Source organism: Bombus vosnesenskii, unplaced genomic scaffold (genome assembly GCF_011952255.1).
Source record: "Bombus vosnesenskii isolate JDL3184/JDL3185 unplaced genomic scaffold, Bvos_JDL3184-5_v1.1 scf7180000013266, whole genome shotgun sequence".
NCBI lineage: Eukaryota > Metazoa > Arthropoda > Insecta > Hymenoptera > Apidae > Bombus > Bombus vosnesenskii.
In genome coordinates this window covers 4,817,502-4,842,268 of record NW_022882926.1, presented here as the reverse complement: position 1 = coordinate 4,842,268, position 24,767 = coordinate 4,817,502, and the positions used below count along the sequence as shown (strand labels likewise).

Genomic DNA, 24,767 nt, shown 5'->3' with positions numbered 1-24,767 from the left:
ATCCAGTTAGACGACACTAAACTCCAGTCTTCTCTTCCCTTTTCTTCTCTCTCTCTCTCTCTCTCTTCCCTCTTTTGCTTCTTCCCGAGGCTGATAAGTACTGATTTCCATAATGGTTCCATGTACGAGTACGCTCGGCCTATCTTCGCTTCGGGCCACTTTCCGCCGTCTTATCGAACCTCTTAGACTCGCGGCTCGATCGATATCAGATTGATTTCCGTCTGATATGCGGCCGTGTTAAATATTCATAGCTATCAAAAGGAATTAAGATCGTTCAATTAGTGGTTCGGCACGTGTTTCAAAAATATCGAAACTATTCTCTACATTTACTTTTTCAATATCTTTTCTTATCTTGGAAAAATAGCAACGTAGAAATTGGGACATTGTTACGTAGCTAGGACAAGAATGAGTTCGAAACGCAAGGAAACGCTGCCTCGTAATTTTGCGTTTTTCTCGGAAAACGGTGGCACATTTCTTTCTCTCTTCCAATCCATTTCGTGAATCGTTTCAGAATCTCAAGCAAAGTCATCGATGATTATTTTTGCGACCTTTATCCGACGTCAATTTGAGCGTTCCGCTTCAGATATTCACCATTTCCATAAAGAATGCCCTTCGTCTGCTCACGCACGTATCCCCGCTAGTCATTCCACTTTATCTAGTATCAAGAAACGATGAAAATTTCCTGCACGAGATGAGAATTTAAAACCAACGGCCCCGAAGCGAGATGAATAGCGTACTTCTGTAGAATTATTTTTCTGCCCAGGTTGTGGCAGAAACTGTACCGTCGATCCCACAATTTGACGCGGTTGCAAACTTCGTGATCACCAATTAAATTCTACTAACGAACTTTTATTCGTTTTTTATTTAAAAAATCACCATTGAATCACCTGTTGCAAAACGTTTTACTTCGCGATCAAATTTTTATAAAAAAAGGCAAAGAGAAGGGACCTCCCTCCGCGACGAAAGATCCAGTTCCCTCGTTCGTTTCTTTCGCAAATTTCATTCAAAACTCACAACGTGTAAAACTAGGAGAGCCGCTAATTATTCGTTGAAACTTGCGAAGGTGTGCGATATTCGGCACAGTCGGTAGATGTAAAGTAGAGGACACGGGGAAAGCCGAGTTGTCGTCTGAACCGGTTGCTACTGAAATTTCAGGGAAAACCGCAAGCTTGCGTCAAGGTGGCGCGCAGTTAGCGCTTGAACAGGCCTAAATGAAGAGCGATCGTCACGGGAACAGGTGATCGATAGCGATTGCGAGGAGCCGCGTGCAACTGTGTGTGTCTGTGCGCGCGCGCGTGGTCGCACAGGGTAATCGTGGCGGTGACGCGCGGGGGTAGGGACGGAGAGGAGCAAGATGGAACTCTTCCTGATTCTCGTCTGTCTGATTGCGCCGCCCACCCTCTCGCTCTCGATCAAGAGCAAGCTCAATCCACGGATCGTTCAGACACGGTACGGCGAAGTGCAGGGGGTCATACGCTCCTTCGAGAACGCCAAGTTCCTCAAGCCAATCGACGTCTATCTCGGAATACCATACGCCACCCCTCCGATCGGGGGTAACAGATTTTCACCGACTAAGGCGCCTAGTCCGTGGGAAGGAGTCAGGTAAGCAAAGAGAAAAATTTACTCGCACCAGCCATATTTACGCTATCTTTCGAACTATACCTCGATCCTTTTGTCCATTCACCTCTTCGAAGAACAACAGTGTAGCAAATGTTTGATAGAGATTGGTAAATAATGTTGTGGATGTATAACGAAAGGATAGAGGCATAGTTCGCACGATGGCGATACACTAGAGGTTCACATAATTCTGAAATTCGAAATGATAATTGGATCATTAAGAATACAAGTTCGAACGTTCGCGATTTTTTGTTTCTGCAAATTCCAGTTCTCCTCTTGTTGCATTAATATCCGAAGGAAGCAACAAATTTTGACAAAAGAATAAATTTCGGAGGGATATTCCGGAAACCAAAATCCCTTTAATCCTGGTGTCCTTCGACGTATTTCATCGGCATATTTCCCGCAAAGTTATGCCAAACAGCTCCTTTGAAATTCGCCCAAGTATTTGGCCTTGTATTCGTGTATCCTTCCATACACACCGACCAGCTGTTTCATAGGAGTCGGCTAAAAATTTATCCAAGGAAAATTTATGTAAACGTTGACGAAACAATTCTTTGTGCTTCTACCAGTGATTTCCAAAATGTCAGGGGAAAAAATGTGAAATTCGCGAGCCACCGTTCCCCAAAATTCTCGAATACAGGCTTTAGAATTTCCGACAGAACTAGCTATCCCTTCGTTTCCAACAACTCTCGCTCTTTCTTCCCCGACCCCCTTCCTCTCCCCTCTTTCTGCTCCTCTCACTGCCAGCGAAGCAAAAACGGAAACACAATTATACACGACCTTAATCTCCATACATTACGATCTAGGGGACAAAGGTACTCGTAACGCAATACAGTCGGAACACATAATTAACTCAGCGCGGAGTACTTGGGAGCTGGACGTCGAGAGGAGAATATTCGCAAACCACATTTTTCCGAATGTTCAAGCTCACAGACTTCTTGACTGAATCAAAAATTTAATTTGAACTTTTCTAGAAGACTTCCTTTTCCTGATAATATCACTTTATCAGGTACTTGCGCTAACTTTTCTCAATTTTGTACTGCAGAAAGGAAACAGAATTAACGATCAGATTATCCATTAGATCGCGAATTCATCGGAGAGTTAAGGTGTCCGAGCGTTCGATTCGAATTGACTAAAACAAATTCTCTTTTGCAGATTATCGGACTCGGTCAGTCCTGTCTGCCCTCAAAAGCTGCCCGACATTTCAAATGAGCAAGAAGCGTTGGAGCGTATGCCAAAAGGACGGCTGGAATACTTGAAGAGGTTGCTACCTCATCTACGGAATCAAAGCGAGGATTGTCTCTATTTGAACATTTACGCACCGGCTGTGGGTGAGTAATTTTACACGTTCCCTGCCGTTAGGAAAATTAATGGCCTCGATATTCGAATGGCTTAACGGGGTCGCGAGATCGAGCTTTCGACCTGAAAGAGTCGAGATTTGCCTCGAAGTTCAGGCAGAATGTATAGAGCGGGATATAAATAATTGAACAATTATTGGAGAGCTTGTCGTAACGACGTTGAGAGAAATATGGAATGCGGAAACCTGATTGCGTGATTGCAAAAGTGAAATCATTTTGTTATTAACGTATATATGGTGTCTTTTACAATCTGGTAAATTGACATGATTAGCAGGAATTCTATAGGGAATCGTTGGATTTGATTCGAAGTGGAATTATAACCCGACCGGTTCGATAATACAACAGTTAGTAGATGGGATGAAAAACTTGACTGAACAGTGATTCGTAATGAATCATTGTCTCGTGGCTAGCAGATTTATGAAGAAAGATGACGACCATAGGCGAATATGACTTTCACTCTGATTCTTTTTGCAACAAATTAGCGTTTGAAGCGAAGATATTCATCGGCTCGAACGAAAATACGCGCACGCCTCTCGGCCAACGGGAGCAAAGGAAATTGTAAATGAACCGGAGACCCTGGAAATCCGCTTTATGCGCGAAACTATCGTAAACGAACGCAACGTTTTAATATTAAGCATACTTGTCGATGTTGAATACCCAAGTAGCTCGGTGTTGCCTCTCTGATGTTGTAACTTTCTGAGCTCGTTCCTACCATCCACCTTCGCGCGGTATCAGTAAACATGATAAAAACACATAAAACTAGATTCCAGCAGGCGTGTTCAACGTAACTTTACATACCTCATTTTCGCTTAGCCTTTCATCGATTCCACCTCTCCAGGCAGAGAAATTTCGTTCGAAAGATGGTTGGTAGCCATCGCAAATTAATTCTTCGAAGAACGTCGTCCTACTATCTTATTTTTAACGAAGGTATCACGACTCCCTTAAAAATGCTTGGAAACTCTTTTCTCGTTACTGAATAGTCACGAAGTTATTCATTAAATTAATTTATCAGTTACTTAAGCGTATAGCTATTGCTAAACGTTTGTAAGTAACGCAAACGAAACGGCGTAAGAGGATTTGCAATTTGCAATTTGCTATTTCATTTTCGTATGAAAGCGTAAAACATCAGGCTGTATGTTAGCGACCCCCTTTTTTGCGTCTCGAGCCCTTCCCTTCAAGTTTCCCGCGCAATGTTACGTATTTCTCTGGTGCCACGCGCAACGAGTAGGGAAAAGGAACGGTTTCAATAATAATGCATCATGACGTGTTGCCTGCGAAATAGGAAATTTTACTTTTTCGCCGCGCCTTAAACTCGCTCTCAACCTACCCTCGTGTACCCCGTTTTTCTTGCAACCTCTCCCGGGCCGGAAATTGAACGGCAAAAGCGTCGGGAATGTTGCGACATATTTTTGCGAAATACGCGTGACGTGTACGCGTTTACGGCTCTCTAACTTGGAGAAAAGAGCGAAAAAAGAGAAGGATTAAGGTGTTAAGACAATAACGCAGAAATACGTCACTTTTTCATTCTGATTGTTCGTGTACTGTTGTTAATGTGTCATCGAGTGAACAGGTTTATCGGTGGTAGTAGAAGATTGTTATTAAATCGTTTATTAAGAAGTAAGTAACCAGCCTACGACAATCTGTCAATATCGCCTTCTATTGAAATACTAATACGTTCGAGTTTGGACATTGTGTAACGTTCGTTATTCGAAATTACTCGTGCTTCAAACACGCTGCAAATAGCTCTGAAACCTGTTTAATTGTTAAACAACTAGTTTGTAAACCGTCGCCAGCACGAGCCATATTCCGTAATTAACCACCCAACAAATTATATCGTCGCCCACGCAAAACAAGTTAGGGCTTTTGTCGAGAACAGCTTTATACCTTTCGCGAATAAATCAACGTGGCTTAGCATCGATCCGAAGGACGAGACACGATGCTTCGACGGACGAGCTTCGTTGTACTTGTCAAAAAATCGTGTAGTCGAATGGTCTAGCAATTCCCTGATCCAACCCCTTGCTACGAGATTCGGGTCAAACCGTTTTCATCTCTTTCGTGTATCGCGGGTTGCACGTTCGCGTTTCGACAATGAAACATCGTACAGACGTAAATGTAAGCCGGAATAGGAAACCAGAACACGCTACTCTGCAAGTCTGCGCGCGAGCGTGACTACCTGCTGTCGGGGCAACTGTCCAGAATGCGAAACTGTCGCGGATGTGCTCGATCCTGTCGCCACCACTTATGGTTCTGCGATCGAAAAATAATTTAAGCGCCAGCTGCTTCGCAGCATCTATTCAACAACGTTCTCATATGTGAAACGAAATCATTAAGAATTCATTTTTTTACTAAAAATTTCCTTAACTGAAACAGCACGCGCGCAAGAAATGAAACCCTCGACTTTGCTAATACATAATTCTGTATGTGTTTAATACCACTGCGAGAGGGTAGGGCTACAAACAAAAGCAGTAACCTCTGTACCGTCGACTACCCCTAAAACGCGAACGATGGAGTAATGTATAAACCTAATCTCGTAACTTCAGCAAGATGGTCAAGCGACGGTTCGTGCAACGAGGCGCGCAGCACTGAAACAATTTCCGATCCAGCTGCCGTTTAATAATGCAGCAGCGATGCACGGGCTGTTTACAAACAGGACCGTGCATACAGATCGCTGGGAAATTTAGTGACAGCGAAAGAGCCGTCGCTGTAAGCTTTTAACATTCCGCTCTGGTTACGCCGCGCGCCGCAATCCATATAAAAGATGCATCCTGGCTAGCCAGTGGATTCACGCAGCTCGCAAACACAAGGATAATTTTATCGTTGTCACTGTTTATGAAATTCTCTTCTTTACGCGTATGCCGGTTGCTTCCTCTTACTCCCTTTGCTTGCTTTTACTGTTAGCAAAATTTCATTTTTACGGGAACGTGACAAAGAGTAACGGTTCGCTCGTTAGACTGATCATAGTCTTTGAACGCTTGACTCCACTGAACATGATTAACGTTGCTAGTGGCGACAAGGGGAATTATCGAACCGCGAATAGATTCTGTCAGAGGTCGGGAAGACGCTGCTTAAGCATTACACGTGTTTAGTGGCTTGAAGCTGGACTACGCGTGTCTAGAATCTCATGATCTTCCGACATTGGATACGTCTTGTGGGTTGTTCTACATCTTGTCGTCCAATTATCAGAATGCCTGTTCATAGATTATCAGCGAATGGAAAATGAAATCGATAAATGACTGCTTTTATATCGAATACGATAGAGTGACGGTAGAAAAGTTGCGCGCAGATCTGCATTCAAAGTATTGACTGTCAGGTCTGTAAAAGGAAAGTCTCGAACCAGGACGCTCGTAAACCGGCACCCAATGACGTGACTGGTAACGCAGGTGTTAAGAAAACGTGAACGTCAACGCCCCTGGAACGCAGTAGCAGACGGTACGTTCTTTTCCGTCAAGACAGCGTAACCCGTTCGCACACTAGAAACCTGGCTGCTTCTTTATTGAGTTTCTTGCAATAGTTATCATGTATTTGACGCGAACTTTCAGCCTCTCGTAGCTTCTAATACGTAATATATATCGCGAAACGATGTATCGAGAGCGTCACTTATTTTTACAAATTTAGAATCGACCTAATTACGAAAATTATAATTTTCACCGATCGGACAATTTTAACGACTACGGTCATTGCATCGTCCATTTTGAGAAACGTTCGCGTTGCAGGCTTCTTCGATATGCGTATCAATATAGAAGAGGGAGAGAGAGAGAGAGAGAGAGAGAGAAGAAGACATTGAGATGAAATTGTAAGACAGTAGAAAGTGGTGGAGCCGTCAAACGTGAGAGCAACCGGAGAAATTCCTGAATATTTTACACGGCTCGTCTTTTACGCGAACTTTCGAATTCAACTTGGCTGACTTTCAATTCTCGTCGGAGCTTGGCTTGTATTCTTTTGAACTGAACCGGTTTTACGGTTGATCTACCATCGAGCGGAATCTACTTGAAGATCCAGATGAGTTTGATCGTGTTCTTCGCATTGAATATTTAGTTCGCGAGCTGAAATTCTGATTAAACTGTGTTCCCTCGTTTCTCGTGTTTTGGATTAACTACTTTAGCGTTATTCCGATCAATTGAATTGAAAGAAAGAAGAGACGTAGCGCGTTAGTGATTTAAAGTGGCCTGATTGGAGAGTAAAGATAAAGGTTCCGTGGCTTTCTTTCTTTCTTTCTTTCTTTGATCGATCAACTGTATTAGTCGTCTATTATAGAGTCTGATCGGAAGGTGCTCTCTAATGAAGTGCTCTGATTACTTAGACCGATTGTTTTCTCCCCATTCGATATCGATTCCTTCGTTTTACGCGACTGATTTAAAAAAAAACACCATTCGCCTTTTCGATTCACGGCGCAACAAAATCACGAATTGTTTTAATCCAAATAAGAAAAACGAGTCCGGATCGATTTTCCATTTTGGAAATGTTCTTTTCAACTCTTCGAGTTTGAGCGTTCGCAACGCGGCGGAGGTGTTAAATCAATTTCGTCGACTATTCATTATTCGCGAGATTGGCCGGCTAACAAGTTCCACGGTTCGTCCAACGCACATCACGTCATAAAACAAAATTTTCTGTAGAATGTGATGTAGGACGGCTCTAATAACGACGACTCGTTTTTCCATCAAGACAGCCCCTTCTTCGAAAATAATTTAACGCCCATGAATCGTTGACTTTCGTGTTAGGTCTGACGTAATGAATAAAATGATAAAACGTAGCGGCAATTAATTATCGGGGAAACGACATTATTTAATATTACCTCCATCTGTCGCCTTCTTTTCACAAACTTTCCCCATTGAGTCAAAAGCCGTAATTTCTGAGAGTACAATTTCCAATTTCTGACAGAATAAATCCACAATCCGGAATTAATTATTTCCAGGCATTAAGCAACGTTCGACGGTTAATCGTATTTGTTTAATGCGATCATTTATGCAGAAAGGGGTCTCGAAAGGTCCACAATTTGCATAAAATCTTCACACCGTTAAATTTCTCATCTTGGAACATTTGAAACCAGCCTCGGCTACGCATATTTACGATTTAATATCTATCAAAACTGAAGCCCCTTTTCTTTATTCGATTAACATTTTATTAACTTTCTTCTATAAAAGCTACAATCGAACACTTTCGAACTATCATACGGAGTATTCGCGACACCGAAAGACACTCGAGGTAGCTTCTATTGTTTCCCCGGTATCGTATTCGAGACTTTAGCTTAATGGAAGACCGGGTGAAAGTTCGAGCTCGCTTAATGCACGGTCGCTCGTTTCTCTTCGTTTCAGAACATTCTATCCGAGTATAGAGAAAGATGGAACGTTTAACGGATCGAAGAAAACGAGGAAAGAGACTGGCAATCACACGGACACCTAATCCCATGGGTCTCTCGGCGAGACATTGCGACTTGGAACTGTGAAAGAAGAAGGTGGCAAGTTTTCCCACCCGCGTCGACTAATAATCGAATCCGCAAGTAGTCGGGGTTCGTTCGAACCGTCGATCCGAAATAGCCGGTTGCCAGGCATGAATTTCTTTGAGGGCCGTCGCCCGTGAAATTATTTGTTCGACCAGGCTGAATGAAAGATAAAGTGACTTCCCCTGTTCCTTTCGGGGCACGACCTTTTATATCGCTGATCCAGGATCCACCTAATACCCAACGATGATCAAGCACCATTTGTATTTCTCGCGCGGTTCCTCGCAACTGGCTCTCGCTCTTTCGCTACGAACGAAGGTGGAGAACGGTCTTTGGGTTTAGGAAAGCCGGGGATGGATTTATTGCTGCTGGAGACGGGTTGGAGAAAGTTTGATAAAGGAAAAATTGAGTATGGTGAGGTTTCTTGGGTGCTATTCCTACGAAGTTTTTGGAACTTTGGAAGCTCGAATTGTAGAAAATTCAAATATTAAGACGTAAATCGTTTTATTTCCTTCGCGTTCATCGAAAGTAAATCGTGGACGCGTATATTGTACATAAAATGTTGACCATGCGGAACGATGCAGGCTCATTAGCCTGCGAAGATGTCGTTTTAATTAATCACGCAGCAAAAGAGCGTCTCATGACACGTACTAATGCTTAATGAGAGAAAAAAGAGTGGAAGCTGAGTGGAAAGGAAGACATCAAAGAGCTGCAACTGGCGGCAGGTGAACGGTTACCTCATACTTGGAATACGAATTACGTTTCACAAAGAAACGCTACCCTCGTTGCCTTCTTAACTTGTACCTTTGCGCTGCTCTTACACTCTTTTCTCGCTGAAAATCGTCAGTCGAACCAACATATATTATTTTATATCGAACTCACAGCTTTTCTTCTTTATTTTTTCTCTCTTTGCGTTTTTTCCATCGAAAAGGAAAACACGACGCGTCTCTATTCTGCTGCCGGCGTAATATAAATTCTTGAAATTACTATCTGCCTGGTTGCCGCAGCGGAAAATATCGAGTCTGCAAACGAATCAAAACCGACTGACGTATTCTTATAAGGAACTCGCTGAATTCGTCGGAGCAGTGAAAAAATGATTGTTCGCTGATATTACTGTAATTTCTACTGTACATACTGGTTTGAACCTTGTAACTTACTTCGTGACATGATCACTCGCTCCCGTTGAAGTTGAGGATTTGTTCAATCTAGATTCCAATTTTGATCTGGAAATACGCTTATTTGAAATATTATTTCTCCGTTTTTCACGTGAAAATCAGTAATTTCTTTTCAACAACAGAAAAGAGGCGAAATAGCTTTCAAAAATAATTAATCTTATTCAGAGAATTACTCCTCGTTTCGCTCGAAACCAATCCGGATTTTCCAGAAATGAAAATTTCACCGGTTTCGAGGTTGCTTTCCAGTTTACAGATCAGCGAGACGATCGTCGGCAACGCAAAACTCGGTACGTTGATGATCCACTTAGGTGAAAACCCGGTCGCACGACTATATGGTCGCGAACGACAGCCGAGAATTATCATGGCGATTTAGCTGGTAAGTAGAAGCGAACTAGTAATTACGAGCTGGTTGTTTCTGCGATCGATAGCATCGTCAGCCAGCATTACGAATAGATAAACGTATATACGAGGACGTCGCGGGAACGCCACTTTCCTATTGCAACTTCTTCTTGCTCTCCTGTGCTTCCTAAAATTGAAGATCAGTCGGAATTACTCGTTGCTACTTTGAACTTCAATTTTGAAATGAACGACGAGAGCTACATTAATATTTTAATATTAGCGACCAAATGAAGAACATAATGCAAATACAAACGGGATGCTGCTACGTTTTGGAGATTTTATCATTTTGTCTATCCACTGAAAATTGTTTCCTTTGTGCGTACGAGTTTCAACGCTGCTATAGTTGTTTACGTCGCGATTGTACAAAGCGGAATACAATTTCATCTCTGTAGGATACAACACAATTAGGATTTACAAAGCAAATTGTCTCTAACTCGGCTTGCATCAAACGAAAGCAGCTTTCCAAATCTTCGACATCCATCTGCAGAAAATATCTTTTGTCTGTCGTTATTAAATTAGCAAAATCGACTAATCAAAGGACTGACATAAACGATGGGAAGACGGAAGCGAAAAAGGACCGGTCGTCGCCTTGCAAGTTACACGTTGTCCCGATTAAAAAACGATTTTGAAGATGATTTATCGTCGGACTAAATTGAATCGCTAATCTAAGTTGGAGAACTTTGTCGGCCGTCCGGCTGAATTATGGCCAGCGGGAATAGAATGCTATCGACCGTTACGCGATGCCTCTCCTTCCTTCTCGATTGTCTAAAACTGAACTTCCACGGAATTGTTCAGAATCGCGGCCTTTCGACGGCCACTTGGCCCCCGTGGAACATATGGGGAAAAAGATTCGACATTTTGATTAAGAGCAGCACGGTAAAAGCACGCTGGATCCGTCGATCGTGAGAGTTATAGTGACGCGGTGAGCCGTGCAAGAAATTCTTCCGGCGGAACTTTGTTTTGCCTGCTACGGGGCTTTTACGGGAGGAATAAAATCATGAAAACTCGAATAAATTGAAAGATATTCCAAGTATGACTGTTATGTAAATCACTGCGAATACCAATGAATTTTTTCCGGACAAGGTTAGTTTTTCCTGCAATCGTTACATTACCTCGAATGTTCTACATTCTGAAATATCTAAAGGTTGAATCTTTTAGTTTCTTCCTGAATAGAGCAGTGAGTTTTGAATAACGAAATTCTTTTCGCTTTATCGTGCGACATTTTCAACGTCTACCCATCGATACGATATTGTAGTGAGCGATACGAAAATTGAGTATAGCATTGGAATTATAGTATTGAGATTGGGTGGAATATAGTATCGAAGCATCGGCATGGACAAAGTGAAATAAAAGACAGAAGGAAACGAGGGGTAGCAAGTGCACAGCAATCAATCACACGGTCTCCCTAACGAATCTCCGCCTCTTCGAAACCGAAACCTCGATCGTCGGCTCTTAATTACACGCCAGTCGGAAACTTGTGGCCGTACGCAATCATTCGCGCCCTAATAGCGCCATAACTTAAGTAGAACGCAGTATTTTCGTCGCAGCAGCGTGTTTAACCATCGCTGCATTCATAACTTCGTCACCCTCGCTGCTCTTTTACGTCGGCATTCCTTCGAATCTCGTTAACACGACGCTTGCTCTGATCGTGAATTAATTAAAATAAATTGTGCGTTTCGTTATTTAAGTAAACGTCTGTTATTGGCAATCAAATTTTCACTATTTAAAATTAGTGTTTCGCGCAAAAACACCGTATTCTTTATACTCTTTTAGTAATTTCAGTTAATGTCGAAATTATTGTAGAAATTAATAGGAAATGACTGGAAATTCTGCAAAATTAATCTCAAAATTCTGCAGGAGTTACGTAGCTTTCATACGAGAGAGACAACGTTCGCAAACTACAGCTTCGATTGCACGTCGCGACAGGTGGAAGTCCTCACGAAGATAAGTCGTTATTATTTCTCTCGCTCGATAATCGAATTTCTTCAAGAGACTGAAGGATCGAGACCTCGTTACACGTAACCAGCTCGAACAACAATCCCTCAAATTTGCACTCTTGTATCGACAAAGGTGTTTCAATCCCTGGCTTAGCCATTGAGTATGCCATCGACTAGACCCATAGAAGAATGTGTGTTTATTGGTCGGGGAAAAAGTTTAAGTAGTTGAAAGGTGAATTATGGTTAGGCTAGGGTACGGTATACAAGTAGTAACCGGAGGGTGGTAAATACTGGATATTTTAAGTTCGCAAGGGCGGTTCGTGTTGACCCGATACGAAACAGGAATATTGATTTAACGTCGCCACGAGGGTGTTGTTAAATCTTTAACACCATAAACTGCAAGAAAATAACCCGGGACGCTTTTAAAATAAAAATAAGCTATCCGTACTTTATATTTTCTTCCAAAGGAATTTTTCTAAAATTATTTAAAGAGCTCTGCAGAGTTAGAAAACTCGGTATCTTCCTGTTCTTGAAAAATTCATAAATCACCGTTAATGCTCTTATCAGATTCCGATAAATTATAGTGGTGGCATTAATTTTCGTATCGTTTGCTTTTATTGCAACGTAGAATATTCTCGGCTACGATCGTTCCTCGTGATGGCAGAGAAATTCACGTACATACACGATTGGAGACCGGTACGTAAGCTCGTGTAAACGATACGCCAGTTCGTACGATCCGTTTGATGCGCCACCAGCCACGTATGCAAATGTCCGCCTCCTCCGAAACAACGCAACGAGAGTGTCGCGCGCATAAAACAATCGCGTCCCGGTTTGTCCGGTGAAAAAGAGACCCAGCCAGGCTGTGCATTCAGACTATATGTCCCGTTGCACGCGCATCGTGTAAAGGGTTGTTCAATTGAAACGCGATCTCGGATTTCGGGGGTAGGTGGTTAGGGTGGTGCATATTTTTCCAACGCAAAAGTAGGACAGAATTTCGTTGCCGAGACCTTTATGGAACGTCGCGTCGCACAATTCGTAATTTGGTATTCAAAATTTGTACAGACTATATTTATACGCATTGCGTGGTCGTCTCGTGGAAACTGAAACCGTGGAATCGATTACGTGAAATTTAATCTAATTTGTTCTGGAAGGTGATGGAATTCTATACTACGAACGTTTGCAGTACTGTTAATTAATCTTATGATTTTGTTACGTTAGCTCCTAAGTTAATCAGTTTGAAGAGATACGATAACAAAAGCACGGAAATTCCAAAAAATAGAGGAAAGTTTGCCATTCGTGTCTGGTCGATTTAATGTCGGTGTATGGAGTTTAACGAACGTTCATCTTTGTTTTACAGGCAAAAATGAGAAAATGATATGACAAATTAAAACTGATATTTTTATTTTAATGTTTTAATGTTTCCTCGTTATGGTGTATAATGGGCTGTCAGAGTGGCGAACTTGTCTCGTGATAACATTTAATGTTCGGAGCTCGCCAATCGCGTCAATATAAAATGAAAAATGCTGTGATCTCGTAGATAATTAAAATTAACGTGCGACACGATTATAATTTCATATTCACTTACGTTTTACGCGTTGTCTCGTCGATAGAATCTTAAACACATTTCGGATTAAATTTTTGCTACATATGCTATAAAGATACCTACTGTACCGCTTTGCCGGTATAAGTGAACGACTCTGATATGGGGCAAAAAAGAGCACGAAATTGAGTGAGAAACATCGTAGGAGAAACGAAAGTGCCAGGCACTAGGGGATGTAAGCGTGAAAATTGAAAAAAGAACGATATCGCCGATGGCGCGCAGGCACTCGGACGTGAGCAACGAAGAGGGGTCGAGGACTGTCGGGGTCGAAGGAGGGTTGAACGCTCTCACCAGACAGAAGAGGGATGTAAAATTGCAAGGAGATCACAGCCCCTCTCGTCTGCTGGAAATATCCCTTTCTGTTTCATATCTTCGTGTAAATGAGAGACGAACGCCTCTATCGAGAATTGTAGTCGTACTTACGAGGAGATAGCAAGAACTGCGAAATCTCGAATGAATTAGCTGTACGTGCATTCGACGCTTTATGCCGATGGTAAGACAACCCAAAAGGATTTGAGTGAAGGGCCCTTTGTTTTCGAGAGACTAATCGAGAAATTATGTCCTTGGTGTAATAATTTCCTACGTTTTAAACGTTTTTATTACACTTTCTGCATACAAAATTGTAAGAATATACAGGATTATTATGATAAATAAAAGCAATCAGATATTTCTCAAAATGAATTGTAAAAATTTCATATTAAAAGACACGTAATATTAAGAACTTATAAAGTGAGATATAAAATCAGTTTCTCGAAATCAAAGAACTATGCACTCAAATTCTTTTGGAGTACTTTACCATCTACCTAAAGCATCGAACGTACATACAGCCAACTGATCGAAGATTTCCCAGTTATTGCTATATTCAGGTTTCTCCGAATTTAATGTAAACGTAAAATACGATTATCTCTCGCCAAACGCTTGGTGAGCGAATAGAAGGGACAATTACGAGCTTGCTTTGATTCTACCCACAGCGACCAAATCTGTTCTGGACATCAGTTCACGCGTATCGCTCTTTCATCGTCGCTTTTCTATCAACGATATCAGTGAGACAAGAACAGCGTTGCCCAAGCAGTCGGTCGGTTAACCCAGAAGAGCAACGATAAAATCGCGCTAGCAGAGACAATGAGCCATCGTTGACAGGCGTTCGTGAGCCGTCTTGCTTCGTTTTCATTTTCACCAGTTCATCGCGATGTCTTCTAACTGTACCGTTTTCGCTAGACGAAACAAGGAACGACGATGCAAATTAACTTCCATATACTGGGGAGTAAAACTTCGTCTGATCCAGACAATTTAAAGTTCTTCGTCTTCTGATCGGATTGATCGAACTACCATTGTTAGAACGTTTCATCATTCTAGGAACATTTCCGGCTATCCATGGATTCTCACTCGATCAATCAAGTTTTCCAGGTCGAATCGAGGTTCCGAGTTTTTCTCTAGAGTCGGACAGTCTCGGTTTTTTTACTTTTCCTAGCTGAGGAAGATACAGGTTTTACTTGTTGGAATATCGATCTTGGAGAGAGAGAGAGAGAGAGAGAGAGGGATGTTGCAGTTGGGGAAACGCGAGGTTTCTTCCGGTATGAGCAGCGACCGCTTCGACGCCGCGTAAATTGCGAATGCGCTTCGTTGTTCCGACGCATTACGCGGTCCGACTGGTATTGTGAATTCAGTTTTTGTTTTCGCGGATCGAGACCGGACTCTGTTGTTTCTTGAAATGCTATAACGAACGTAATATAGAATACCGTTGTTTGCCGATGTTTTTATTCTGGAAAATGTTCGCCCACTGGAGAAATGCGCTTAATTAGGATAAGAAAGCCTGCGCGTTTTGTGGTGTTTCGAGAACCGAATTCGAAATTACTAGCTGGAGGCAAGAGGTCGGAATTGTTCGCGTTCCTGGATGAATATTAAGTGCGTTCAGGTACATGGATTAACCAATAGGACTCGAAATAAGTGAGTTATGGAAGTTTAAGAAGGAAGATCAACCGATCTGATGGCGATATGAAACCTGGTCGGAATGTAAAGAGTTATCCAATATAGTTGCGCTATAAAGTACCATTAATCGACATTCCGAGAATGTACTATAAATTCATAAAGGCAGCGACGATCAAACTAAGAGATACAACAAGATCTTGGGCGGAAGGTAAAGTTTCTGCCTCTTCGCGGAAAGAAGTCACGCCGCTGTGCGCTTTAGCAACGTCTACAGGCATACGTGCCTCGTATTTCGCTTGGTTTGATACCGTGCACGTGGAAGGGAAGCGCGTCCGGTCACGTCAGCCACTTATTTACTGATATATGTTGTCACAGCCACAAAAGAAAATCCTAGTTTCACAAGGGCGGCAAGCTTGCCTCGCGTTAAAATCGTCCATGACGTCCAGCCCACGGGAGCTTCAAATTTATAGCCCTCTCTGACGCTGAAGGGACACGTCTTAACGTACACGAGATGCTTTCTGGTTGGCACATGTGTACTTTCAATGGCAGGAATTCAATGCACGTCTCGACGGAATCGAAATCTTTGCGTGCGGTGTTGTCCAGCCTTATTGTTCGTTTTAGGCGGCATCATAAATTAGGGTCTTGGAAAAAGAATTTCTCCCTCTAATTGGTACGGTGCATCTTTGTCGTCGTAAAATTAAATTGCCTAGAAAATTATTGGCTCGTGTATTTGTATTTGCAAATTTTTCAATGTTCGAATTAAATCTAAAAGTTTAAACAAGCTCAATAATTAAATTGGAATTCTATTAATATACGGCAGTCTGCCTCATTTTATTGTACTACGTGCTATCAATCATGCAATATTGTGGCAAACGTTACAATGTAAATTTCCTTTCTTCTCGTTCCTATTGGCGGACACGTTCCATCGCGTCGCCGTCAGCTCCCGGAAGAAAGGAATTTGAATAATGCTCGTTGAAACAATGTGAACGATGTAAATAAAACGATAAGTTCCAGACTTCCAATTTTCAAGCAGTAGTATCTTTGGCAGCAGCGATCGGTTCTCTTTGGCTACGCCCCAACGCGCAACCAAGAACAGTACCTATTAAATTCTACCGACATTGAAAAATATTGCAGCGACTGCTTTCGTGCCCGTCGCAAACAATTTCTTAAATTATCGGATTGAATAAACAATTAATTAGTTTAAATGTTTAACAAGACGTACGCTTTTGCTTCGTAGAATAATTCATTACATTCCAACTACGTAATTCGTTAATCGCATCGATTCCTGCTGCGAATTCATTCTTAATCGGAAAAACCGCTTTAGGGGCATTAACAGAAGCATTGATTAACTTTTTTCATCCGCTTAATGTCATTGCTTGTGGTCGCCGTCATTCCGTTCGGTAATCGCGCTACTAATTATCAAAGTTAGAAACACTCGTCGACAGACTTATCGAGACATAGACGTTGAAGTCGACCGTTTGGCAGCCAGAAACCGCAGAACGCGGAGGCAACAGGACATTTTACCGACAATTTCTCTCGCTTTTGCACCCTCCTCAAAGCAGCCGGTCTCCTTTCGCCGCCTCTCCGCCAGACAGCCGGTCCAGAAAGCCCTCTACCAATAGCCTTGCAGCAGCGTCCTAGACTCCTTGCACTTTGTTTTGTGCCTTCCTGCCGCTCCCGTCTTATTCTACCGGCGTTTCCACCCCCGCCCTTTTCAAAGTGGCGGAGACCCGGTGGCACTGTACCGTGTTGGCAACTGTTTCGAGTACTTAAAAGAATGGCGAAAAAGTTTTGACTCGCCGCTTTCTTCGCCTTGTAACGTCCATCGCTATAGCAACCGATCAAACCAACCACCGCTGGTTAATTTTCGTCGCGCGACTTCGCAGAAAGTACGTTGGTCAAAAAATACACGAAGTCGATCAGGATTTCCTTACGAACGATTTCTAGTGAATATTTTAGATAACGGATAACGAAATCAGTTCGCCCTTGGACAAAAGTTATGCCGTAAGAGAGAGGTGTGGTAGTGGTTCCGTATTTCAGAGTCAAGCGCAGAACCAGGGGGCAGGGAGACAAGTGGGATCGGTTGCGGCGAGTATTCGCACGTAAGTACTGAGCACCAGTGAGAAGGGCGGAGCTCCTATCGGCCGTGAAAAGAGCAAAAATCCATTTGTTACCGACGAAACAGTCGCTGTGTCAGAAATTTATCGAGTTTTCGAGCATGCTTGTCCTAAAACCTGTGGAGGGTCGCGATTGATCTGACGGATACGTGCGAAATCTTCTCATAAATATTTGTATTTCTAAACATCCATATCGTAAACTTCTCGACAAAGAGTATCTACCTACATGATACACTAAATTTATTTAGCTCTCAGAGGGGAGCTGGACGTAGACATATGTATATTATGCACGTTTTAATACATTCTCTACCAGAAACACACTAATATTGCGTTAATGCGAAGGATACCGTAGAGCAGAGACAGTGGTAGACGTAGAAGGAAAAGAGAGAGGAAACAAGGACGACAGGACTAGGGAGGGCAAAGAAGGAAAGGGAAACGAGCAGAAAAAAGGAGCACGTGGGAAGTAATGGAGAGAGGAGAGGAAGGAAACAAGAAAGGAAAGAATGGAAGCACAAAGCGAGGAAAGAGAAAGAAATGGACGGAAGTGAGAAAAGAAAAATAGAAAATAAAAGAGGGAAAGAAAGACAAGAAGTAAAAGCAGATAGAGAGACAGAGTAAGCTCTTAGTAGTTACCTTTGATCCTGTTCTTGACAGAGTACAAATGGGACAACAGAAATGCTCTAATGCGTAATTAGAATTTTTATATTCTATCTCCCCGTTGCATTCGTACTACTACCTTAATTTCTTGCTTATCGTTGTCGGTACGATTTAGTTACTGCCCGTTACTCATGAACAGTTTGATATAATGCCCTAAACTAATAAAATACAATTAAATTAAAAGAAAAAGCTCTAAAAACTTATCCTTCGCTTATTAAAATTATAACAGACGTTTTATACCGCTTTGGAACTTTATGGAAAATATTCAGAAAATATTAATACGAAATATTATAACACCCTTTCGACTTTGAACAATATCTGCCGTTGAATGCAGTTTCCTATATAGGTACATATACCGCATCGTATAGCCTATAATATTCTAAAATGCTTTGTTACATCGTTGTTTAGCTGTGATACGTGTTCCACCTCTGCAGCTTGTGTCCGTTCATCCATCACGCTTCGTTACTTGAACGTGATTGCTATAGCTCAGCTCCTATCGATTAAACTTTATTAGTTGGGCTCGTCTACCAATCGCCAGTGCCATATCGACGCGTCGTACGCCCTTTGCACGTAATTTACTACCGAATAATATCAGTTCCTAGATTAAACGTTGCTTTGAGTCGCGATACTCGATCCCGATCACTATCCGGCTGACCTACACCACTTCGACTCGTCAAACCCACGATCAAAATTCAATATTTTAATGTTCAAATCGTCCAGCTACGTCGTTCGACCGCAATCATTGCTTTAACCTCGTTACTTGGCTGAGACGACCATTTGATTGAGTTTCGCCAGTAGAACGCGTGACTCTGAATTAAATTTCGCTACATCGACCGAGTAATTGAGTTCCACTGGAGCATACGTGTTGGCTTTGCCATTTCAATACCCACACCTTCGGACATCCCATTCGATTGCTCTTTGCTTAAGCATCAACTCTTCGGAGCAACGATTTATCTATTTACTTGCGTTACTTCGATACGCCAGCCGATTTATCGAGCTTCGCTACTGGTTATGTCACACTGCTGAAACCTTCCCTGAGAGCAATTCCTTCTAGAATTTCCTATTCGAATTAAATATCGGTGCCCGGTTTCCTCAATTTATTTCTGCCACGATCTTGCCACCTTAACGTTCATGTTCACCCTCGGATTTTACTTACCTCTACCTTTATCCTTCTTCTCCCACACCGAAATATATCTTTCGTTACTAAGGGGTAAAATACGTTCGGCGAGGTATGATTTCCTTCTCTTGGCACGAATGAGACGGAATAAAGGAACAAGTGGAAAGAGAAACGGTTATTTTCCAGACGAGGAATCTGACGTCGTGGCGCAGAAACGAGAGAACACGCCGGAGAAGAGTATTGACTCGTTGCAATTTCAACGCGATAGAATCTTTTTCTCCTCCCGTACACCATAGGCCCTTTCTGCTAATTGTCCCGTTTTTTACAACGTGACTCGAGTAAAATCCTCGCAAATGTAGTTTTACGTTCCTGCCAAAGTACACGTAACAGCGCGTAACAAATTGTTCAACCGGCTTATATCATTTCATCCACGTCGCTGGAAATTGAAAAGGAATACGTAATACGTTAATAATCGAGTAAAATCTCGGAATTTCTACTTTAACACCGATCAACGCCCGCTTTTTTTTCTCTTTTTTTCTTTTTTTTTTTTTTTTCCTCAGACGGATCGATGGTGACCGATTTAGAACGACGGAAATCTGGTAGTGACGGTAATTAAATTAATCCGAGCGAAGGAGGCACGAAAATTTCTTCTCACTGGCAAACACACGGCTGAATTTATTTCGTCGGCCTGAATAGAAAAGCTCCGGTCCTTTATCGCGTTATTTTAAGAGACGACCCCTTTAATTAAAAGGTCCCTTTGCACCGGCGTACCCGGAGTGTTTGCTTTGCTTCTACAAGAAAATCTTCCAATTTCTAGAAACCCTTGCCGGCCGAACTACGTCCACCGGATAAGTTTCATTTCGAACACGAGACCGTGCAACGTGTCTGCTTTAATTTCTGCCGAAACATTTCGTTATTCCTGTCGTCTTTTTTCGCAATACGTTTAGTGTTAGGTCGTCCGATAAGTTTCTTTCGCTTTATAAGAAAATAAAGGATGCGCAACATTTTCCGTTTTATATTATTTTATCGAATTACGTATGATCCATTTTGTCCTATCGAACTAAAGATCACAACGTTCGACAGATCAGGTTCCGTGTTTGTATAAAGATGCGTTGTTGTAAAAGACATGTCTGTAGAAGAAAGACACTTTCCGGACAACCTCATATATAGAGTAGTCATCAGACACGATTTTAAAGATATCTTTTAGTTATTCTAAGAAAACGAGATGTAGATCAAGAAGAAATTGAAGGGAGAAAAAAGACCAATTGGCGAAAATCGATGGAAGAGGAACAATGATGGGAAACGAACCTTTTGAAATCTACCATCTTCGTACGAGAAGCATTTACGCGCAACGTCGTCACCCTTCCGGCAGAAATTCTGTTTGCTGGTGCATAATTGACGATGCCGACAGAGAGAAGGGAAATATTAAATGTCGGTAGAAGAAGAGAAGCAGCCGTTTACGTTTACCGGATCCTCGCCTGCACTTTCAACCCCTCCGGTCGTTGTTTATTTTTTCACGCTTTTTATCATTCCCTTACTCATCAGCGAGCGACTAAAGCGACCAGATATTAATCTGTCTCTCTCGGCTTGGAATTTCTGCTTTCTTTCTATCTCTGTTTGGTCGCAAGGGGTTATAAACCCCTCGTTGGAACGAGTTACGGAGAATGTTTCTGGGGGTGTGATCACGCGCGAACTCACACGCTTCGTCGGCTCGTTCTTTGTGGCGGGCATGAATGCTGCCACATAAAATTCACGATATTGCAAGCTACGTCACGATATATTATAAAATCGTTGCAGCGATATCCACACCTTCCCATTTTCTCTGTTCGATCGCGTCTTTTGCTATGGAGTCATCTCCTCTTTTGTTGCCTTTCCTTTTTGTTCGTCGTTTTCACAATGGTCAAGTTTACGGTAGCTACGTGTAATACAGTGAAGAATTTTACTTGCCTCGATCAATATAATCTTCTCGTTTGTTGATATTTCCTCATTTGTGTTTCCCGTATTGTTTATTTGTATTGAAACATTTCACTCGATGGTAAATTGCGCTACATATGGTAGGTCGTAAGCCGCGGGAACTTTTAATCGCGCATCGAACATTTTTAGAACGTTCCATGGAGCAAGTCAAGTGCGACGGAATGAAAGTGGAACCGACCATAGCTAACTCGATTCCCTTGGTCACGATAACTGTATTATTGCAGCACATTTCTAGTCATTTTGCTGTTCCAACGAGAACGTTAATGGTTCATCTCCATTTCATCGTGCGAGGATGAACCCTTGTTCGTGTATTTTCCGTAAGATATTCAACTTTTTAAATTTTAATTTCTCTATCCTTTGCATCGATCGCGCAATTATCCAAGATAACGATCGAAGAACGAATACAATAGAAAAGATATACATACTGCGTCAATTAATTTAAATTAGAAGTGTTGCCTCTTCCGGCGCTCTCTATCGGAAATTTAAGAAAAGGAAATGCGTCATAGTTCATAGCGGAATGAAAGTTTTCACAGCCAGAAGATCGAAAATGGTGGAGATGTGCCATGGATATAACTATCCCGAGCAGATGGCCTGATTTTCCAGCGTTCTGAGCTCGAATGCAAGAAAAATGAACGAAGAAGAAGCGGGAAAGTGACTGGTTAGACTGCAGGGATTAGTTTCTTGAGAAAGGTTGTAAGGATTCCTTAGATGAATGTCCTTTGACGTTTTCATCTTGTCCCACGAAATAACCACTCTCTAACGGTTTTATCGCTGGAAACAGAAACGTAATTAGGACCTAGCCGAAATGACGTGACGATTCCTTGCTTCTTGCCTGGGAATTATACTTCCCTTGGCCGAATTCAGACGGGTTAAGGAGATTGAGGTGCCTCGTGAGACTCGACGAGATTCTGGTCCTCCGGTGGCTTCTTGAGTGGCTCTTAATGAGAGGCTCCTAGTAATTCTTCTGGCACTCGTGTTGACAGTACTCTTCTATGAGTGTTCAGCCACTTTTCGTGGCTAATGGCAAGTTATAGGACGAAGGTTAGTCATGTAGTTTGATAATCGTTTATCGTGTGTAGAAGCATAAACTATGTCGCAAGTTAAGTGAATTATCATGCAATTGACTTTGATTTGGAAACGAATAAAATAGATTTCTGTATTGAGAAATATTCTTCGTTTACCTAGTATGATTCAGAAGTAATAAGCACAATTATTCGTGTATTTTCCATGCGTTTCTCGTATTTCGTATCTCCGCTGTAACCATAGTAACTTGCGAAAATGAGCCCAAACTTGATGTACCTAAAAAGCGTTTCTTGACTTCGCCTTCGCAAACTGAACTCGCCGATAAGAAGCGGACCGTTTCGTTGGGGTACGATTTAAAAATCCATTTTCGCGTCATTCGGCACGAAGATAGGACGCGCGACGCTGTCAGGAAATGAAATTGGAAGGTTGCATCCGGAAGCAGACACTTCCCATCCGGCGGGCCGACTTGCCGGGCTTCGTGTAACGAAGTTATTCTCCCGAGGATCGAATTACAGCCGTTGTATACACACGTGTTTGTAGTTATATTTGAACCAGCCTGCGCTACTACCTTGGTTAGGGATAGCTATGTCGCACCGATACTCGTGCACGCTCCTTCCTTCCTCCTTTACCTTCTTCGCGATGAAAATCTACGCTAAAGTCAAGAATTTTTGTTTGAAATTGCAAGTTTTCGTTTTTCAGGATTATGTTAGTGCTTGCTACGAAGGAATTTCAAAATAGAGGTCTATCGACAGAACGTGTAATTTTACTCTTATAATACGTGTTATTTTATTTTATTTGCCATCGAAATACAGAAGAAGCAAAGGAGAGAATAAACTATTTCTTGTTCGGTTAAAAAGATATTCTATCGTATCTTGTTCGATAGTAGAAGTGCGTAGGTTCGATACAAATCATCGAGAAAGGAAGGAATTTTTTAATAATCTTTTAGCAAGACACGTCGTATTTCTCGAAGATTTAATGGTAGGCATTTTCGAATCGATCGAATGACAAGTTTTATGAGTATATAGTATAGCAGATATAAAATACATTTCGGAGGCTACGATGTCGTTTATTATGGAACCCGCGAATATAATATTCCATTGGAATTTTTCAATAATACGTTACTGAAAAACCGTAATTTCAAAAAAGTGTATTTTTGCCCGTACTTTTTAATCAGAGCGATACTCGAGTTGATTATTTCATGTATTTTCTGACTACGTGGGCTTGCGTATCCACGATGTGCGATGATTTATATTTATCGTCGCGTAAGTATCGTACAAACGTGTACCTTCAGGTGAAAGCGAATCATATTCATTTCGTTTATGCGATAGAAAAATACTGCCAACTGCTCGGGTGATTCTCACTCTAAGTGCTAATGGAAAAATATTTTGCTGTTATTCAGTAAATTAAATTTCGTGCTTAATAATAACAGTAATTGAAATTTAGCTGAAAAGATGATTAAATTATTTGTTTTAAATCAATAAGTAACAGCATTCGTTTAAATATTTCTCAATTAGACGTTAAATATTTAATTATTCTTTTCTATCCTTGTTTTATTGAAATATATGGTTTCGGCAAGAAACATAACATAAGATATATCAGTTTCAAATTACCAACAACGGAGCCCATGGAAGGAAACAACTTAGGTCTTGAAAGGATAAATTTCCTTTGGAAAATAGAATCTCCAGTGACCACTTGAGGATCCGTAAAACCATCCTCCTTGCACCGTATTTTCAGTATCTCCAGCAGTCGATTTCAACCATCGTATCGACATTGTAATCCTCTGCACCGTGCCGTTTCGTACTCTGCTAGTCGGTGTTCCGTCTACCTGGACGATGCTATTTGACTATATCGACATGTTTTCTATCAGACAGGATCATTAGGTCGATCTTCGATTCGTTCCACCTTTATTTTCCTTTTAGAGACAATAATCATAACCCGCTTCTGATAAATGTATATTATAAACTATATAATATACAGGGTGGTTGGTAACTGGTGGTACAAGCGGAAAGGGGGTGATTCTACGCGAAAAAGGAAGTCGAAAATAAAGAATAAAAATTTTTCGTTCGAGGCTTTGTTTTCGAGAAAATCGATTTTGAATTTTCGCTCGGTACGCGTGCGGTACGTTATAACGGATCTCACTGTAGAAAAATTAAAAAAAAAATTAAAAGAAATGTTTTTATTCTATACTTTCGACTTCTTCTTTCGCGTAGAATCACCCCCTTTCCGCTTGTAACACCAGTTATCAACCACCCTGTATATTATATAGTTTATAATACGAGAGACGTACATCTTGGATTAAATATTTCAAAGAAAACTTCAATATTCTAAAGTCACTGTCGGTCTAACAATAAGTTGCCGGTTTAACAAAAATGCTGAAATAGCAGCGGCAGCGATTTTCGTGGAAAAAGCCGCAGAAGATAGGGAAAGGTG

General features: G+C 41.7%; 1 protein-coding gene across 2 annotated transcripts in view; it reads left to right on the top strand.

Moving 5' to 3' along the window:
- LOC117243475 (neuroligin-4, X-linked) overlaps window positions 1–24,767 on the top strand; it is a 261,837-nt gene that overhangs the window by 57,105 nt on the left and 179,965 nt on the right. For both annotated transcript variants that reach the window (XM_033510993.1, XM_033510994.1), the window contains exons 3-4: window positions 1,156–1,602; window positions 2,773–2,948. In XM_033510993.1, the coding sequence (XP_033366884.1) occupies window positions 1,355–1,602; window positions 2,773–2,948 (424 nt within the window). In that variant the 5' untranslated portion in view covers window positions 1,156–1,354. The remainder of the gene's footprint in view (window positions 1–1,155; window positions 1,603–2,772; window positions 2,949–24,767) is intronic.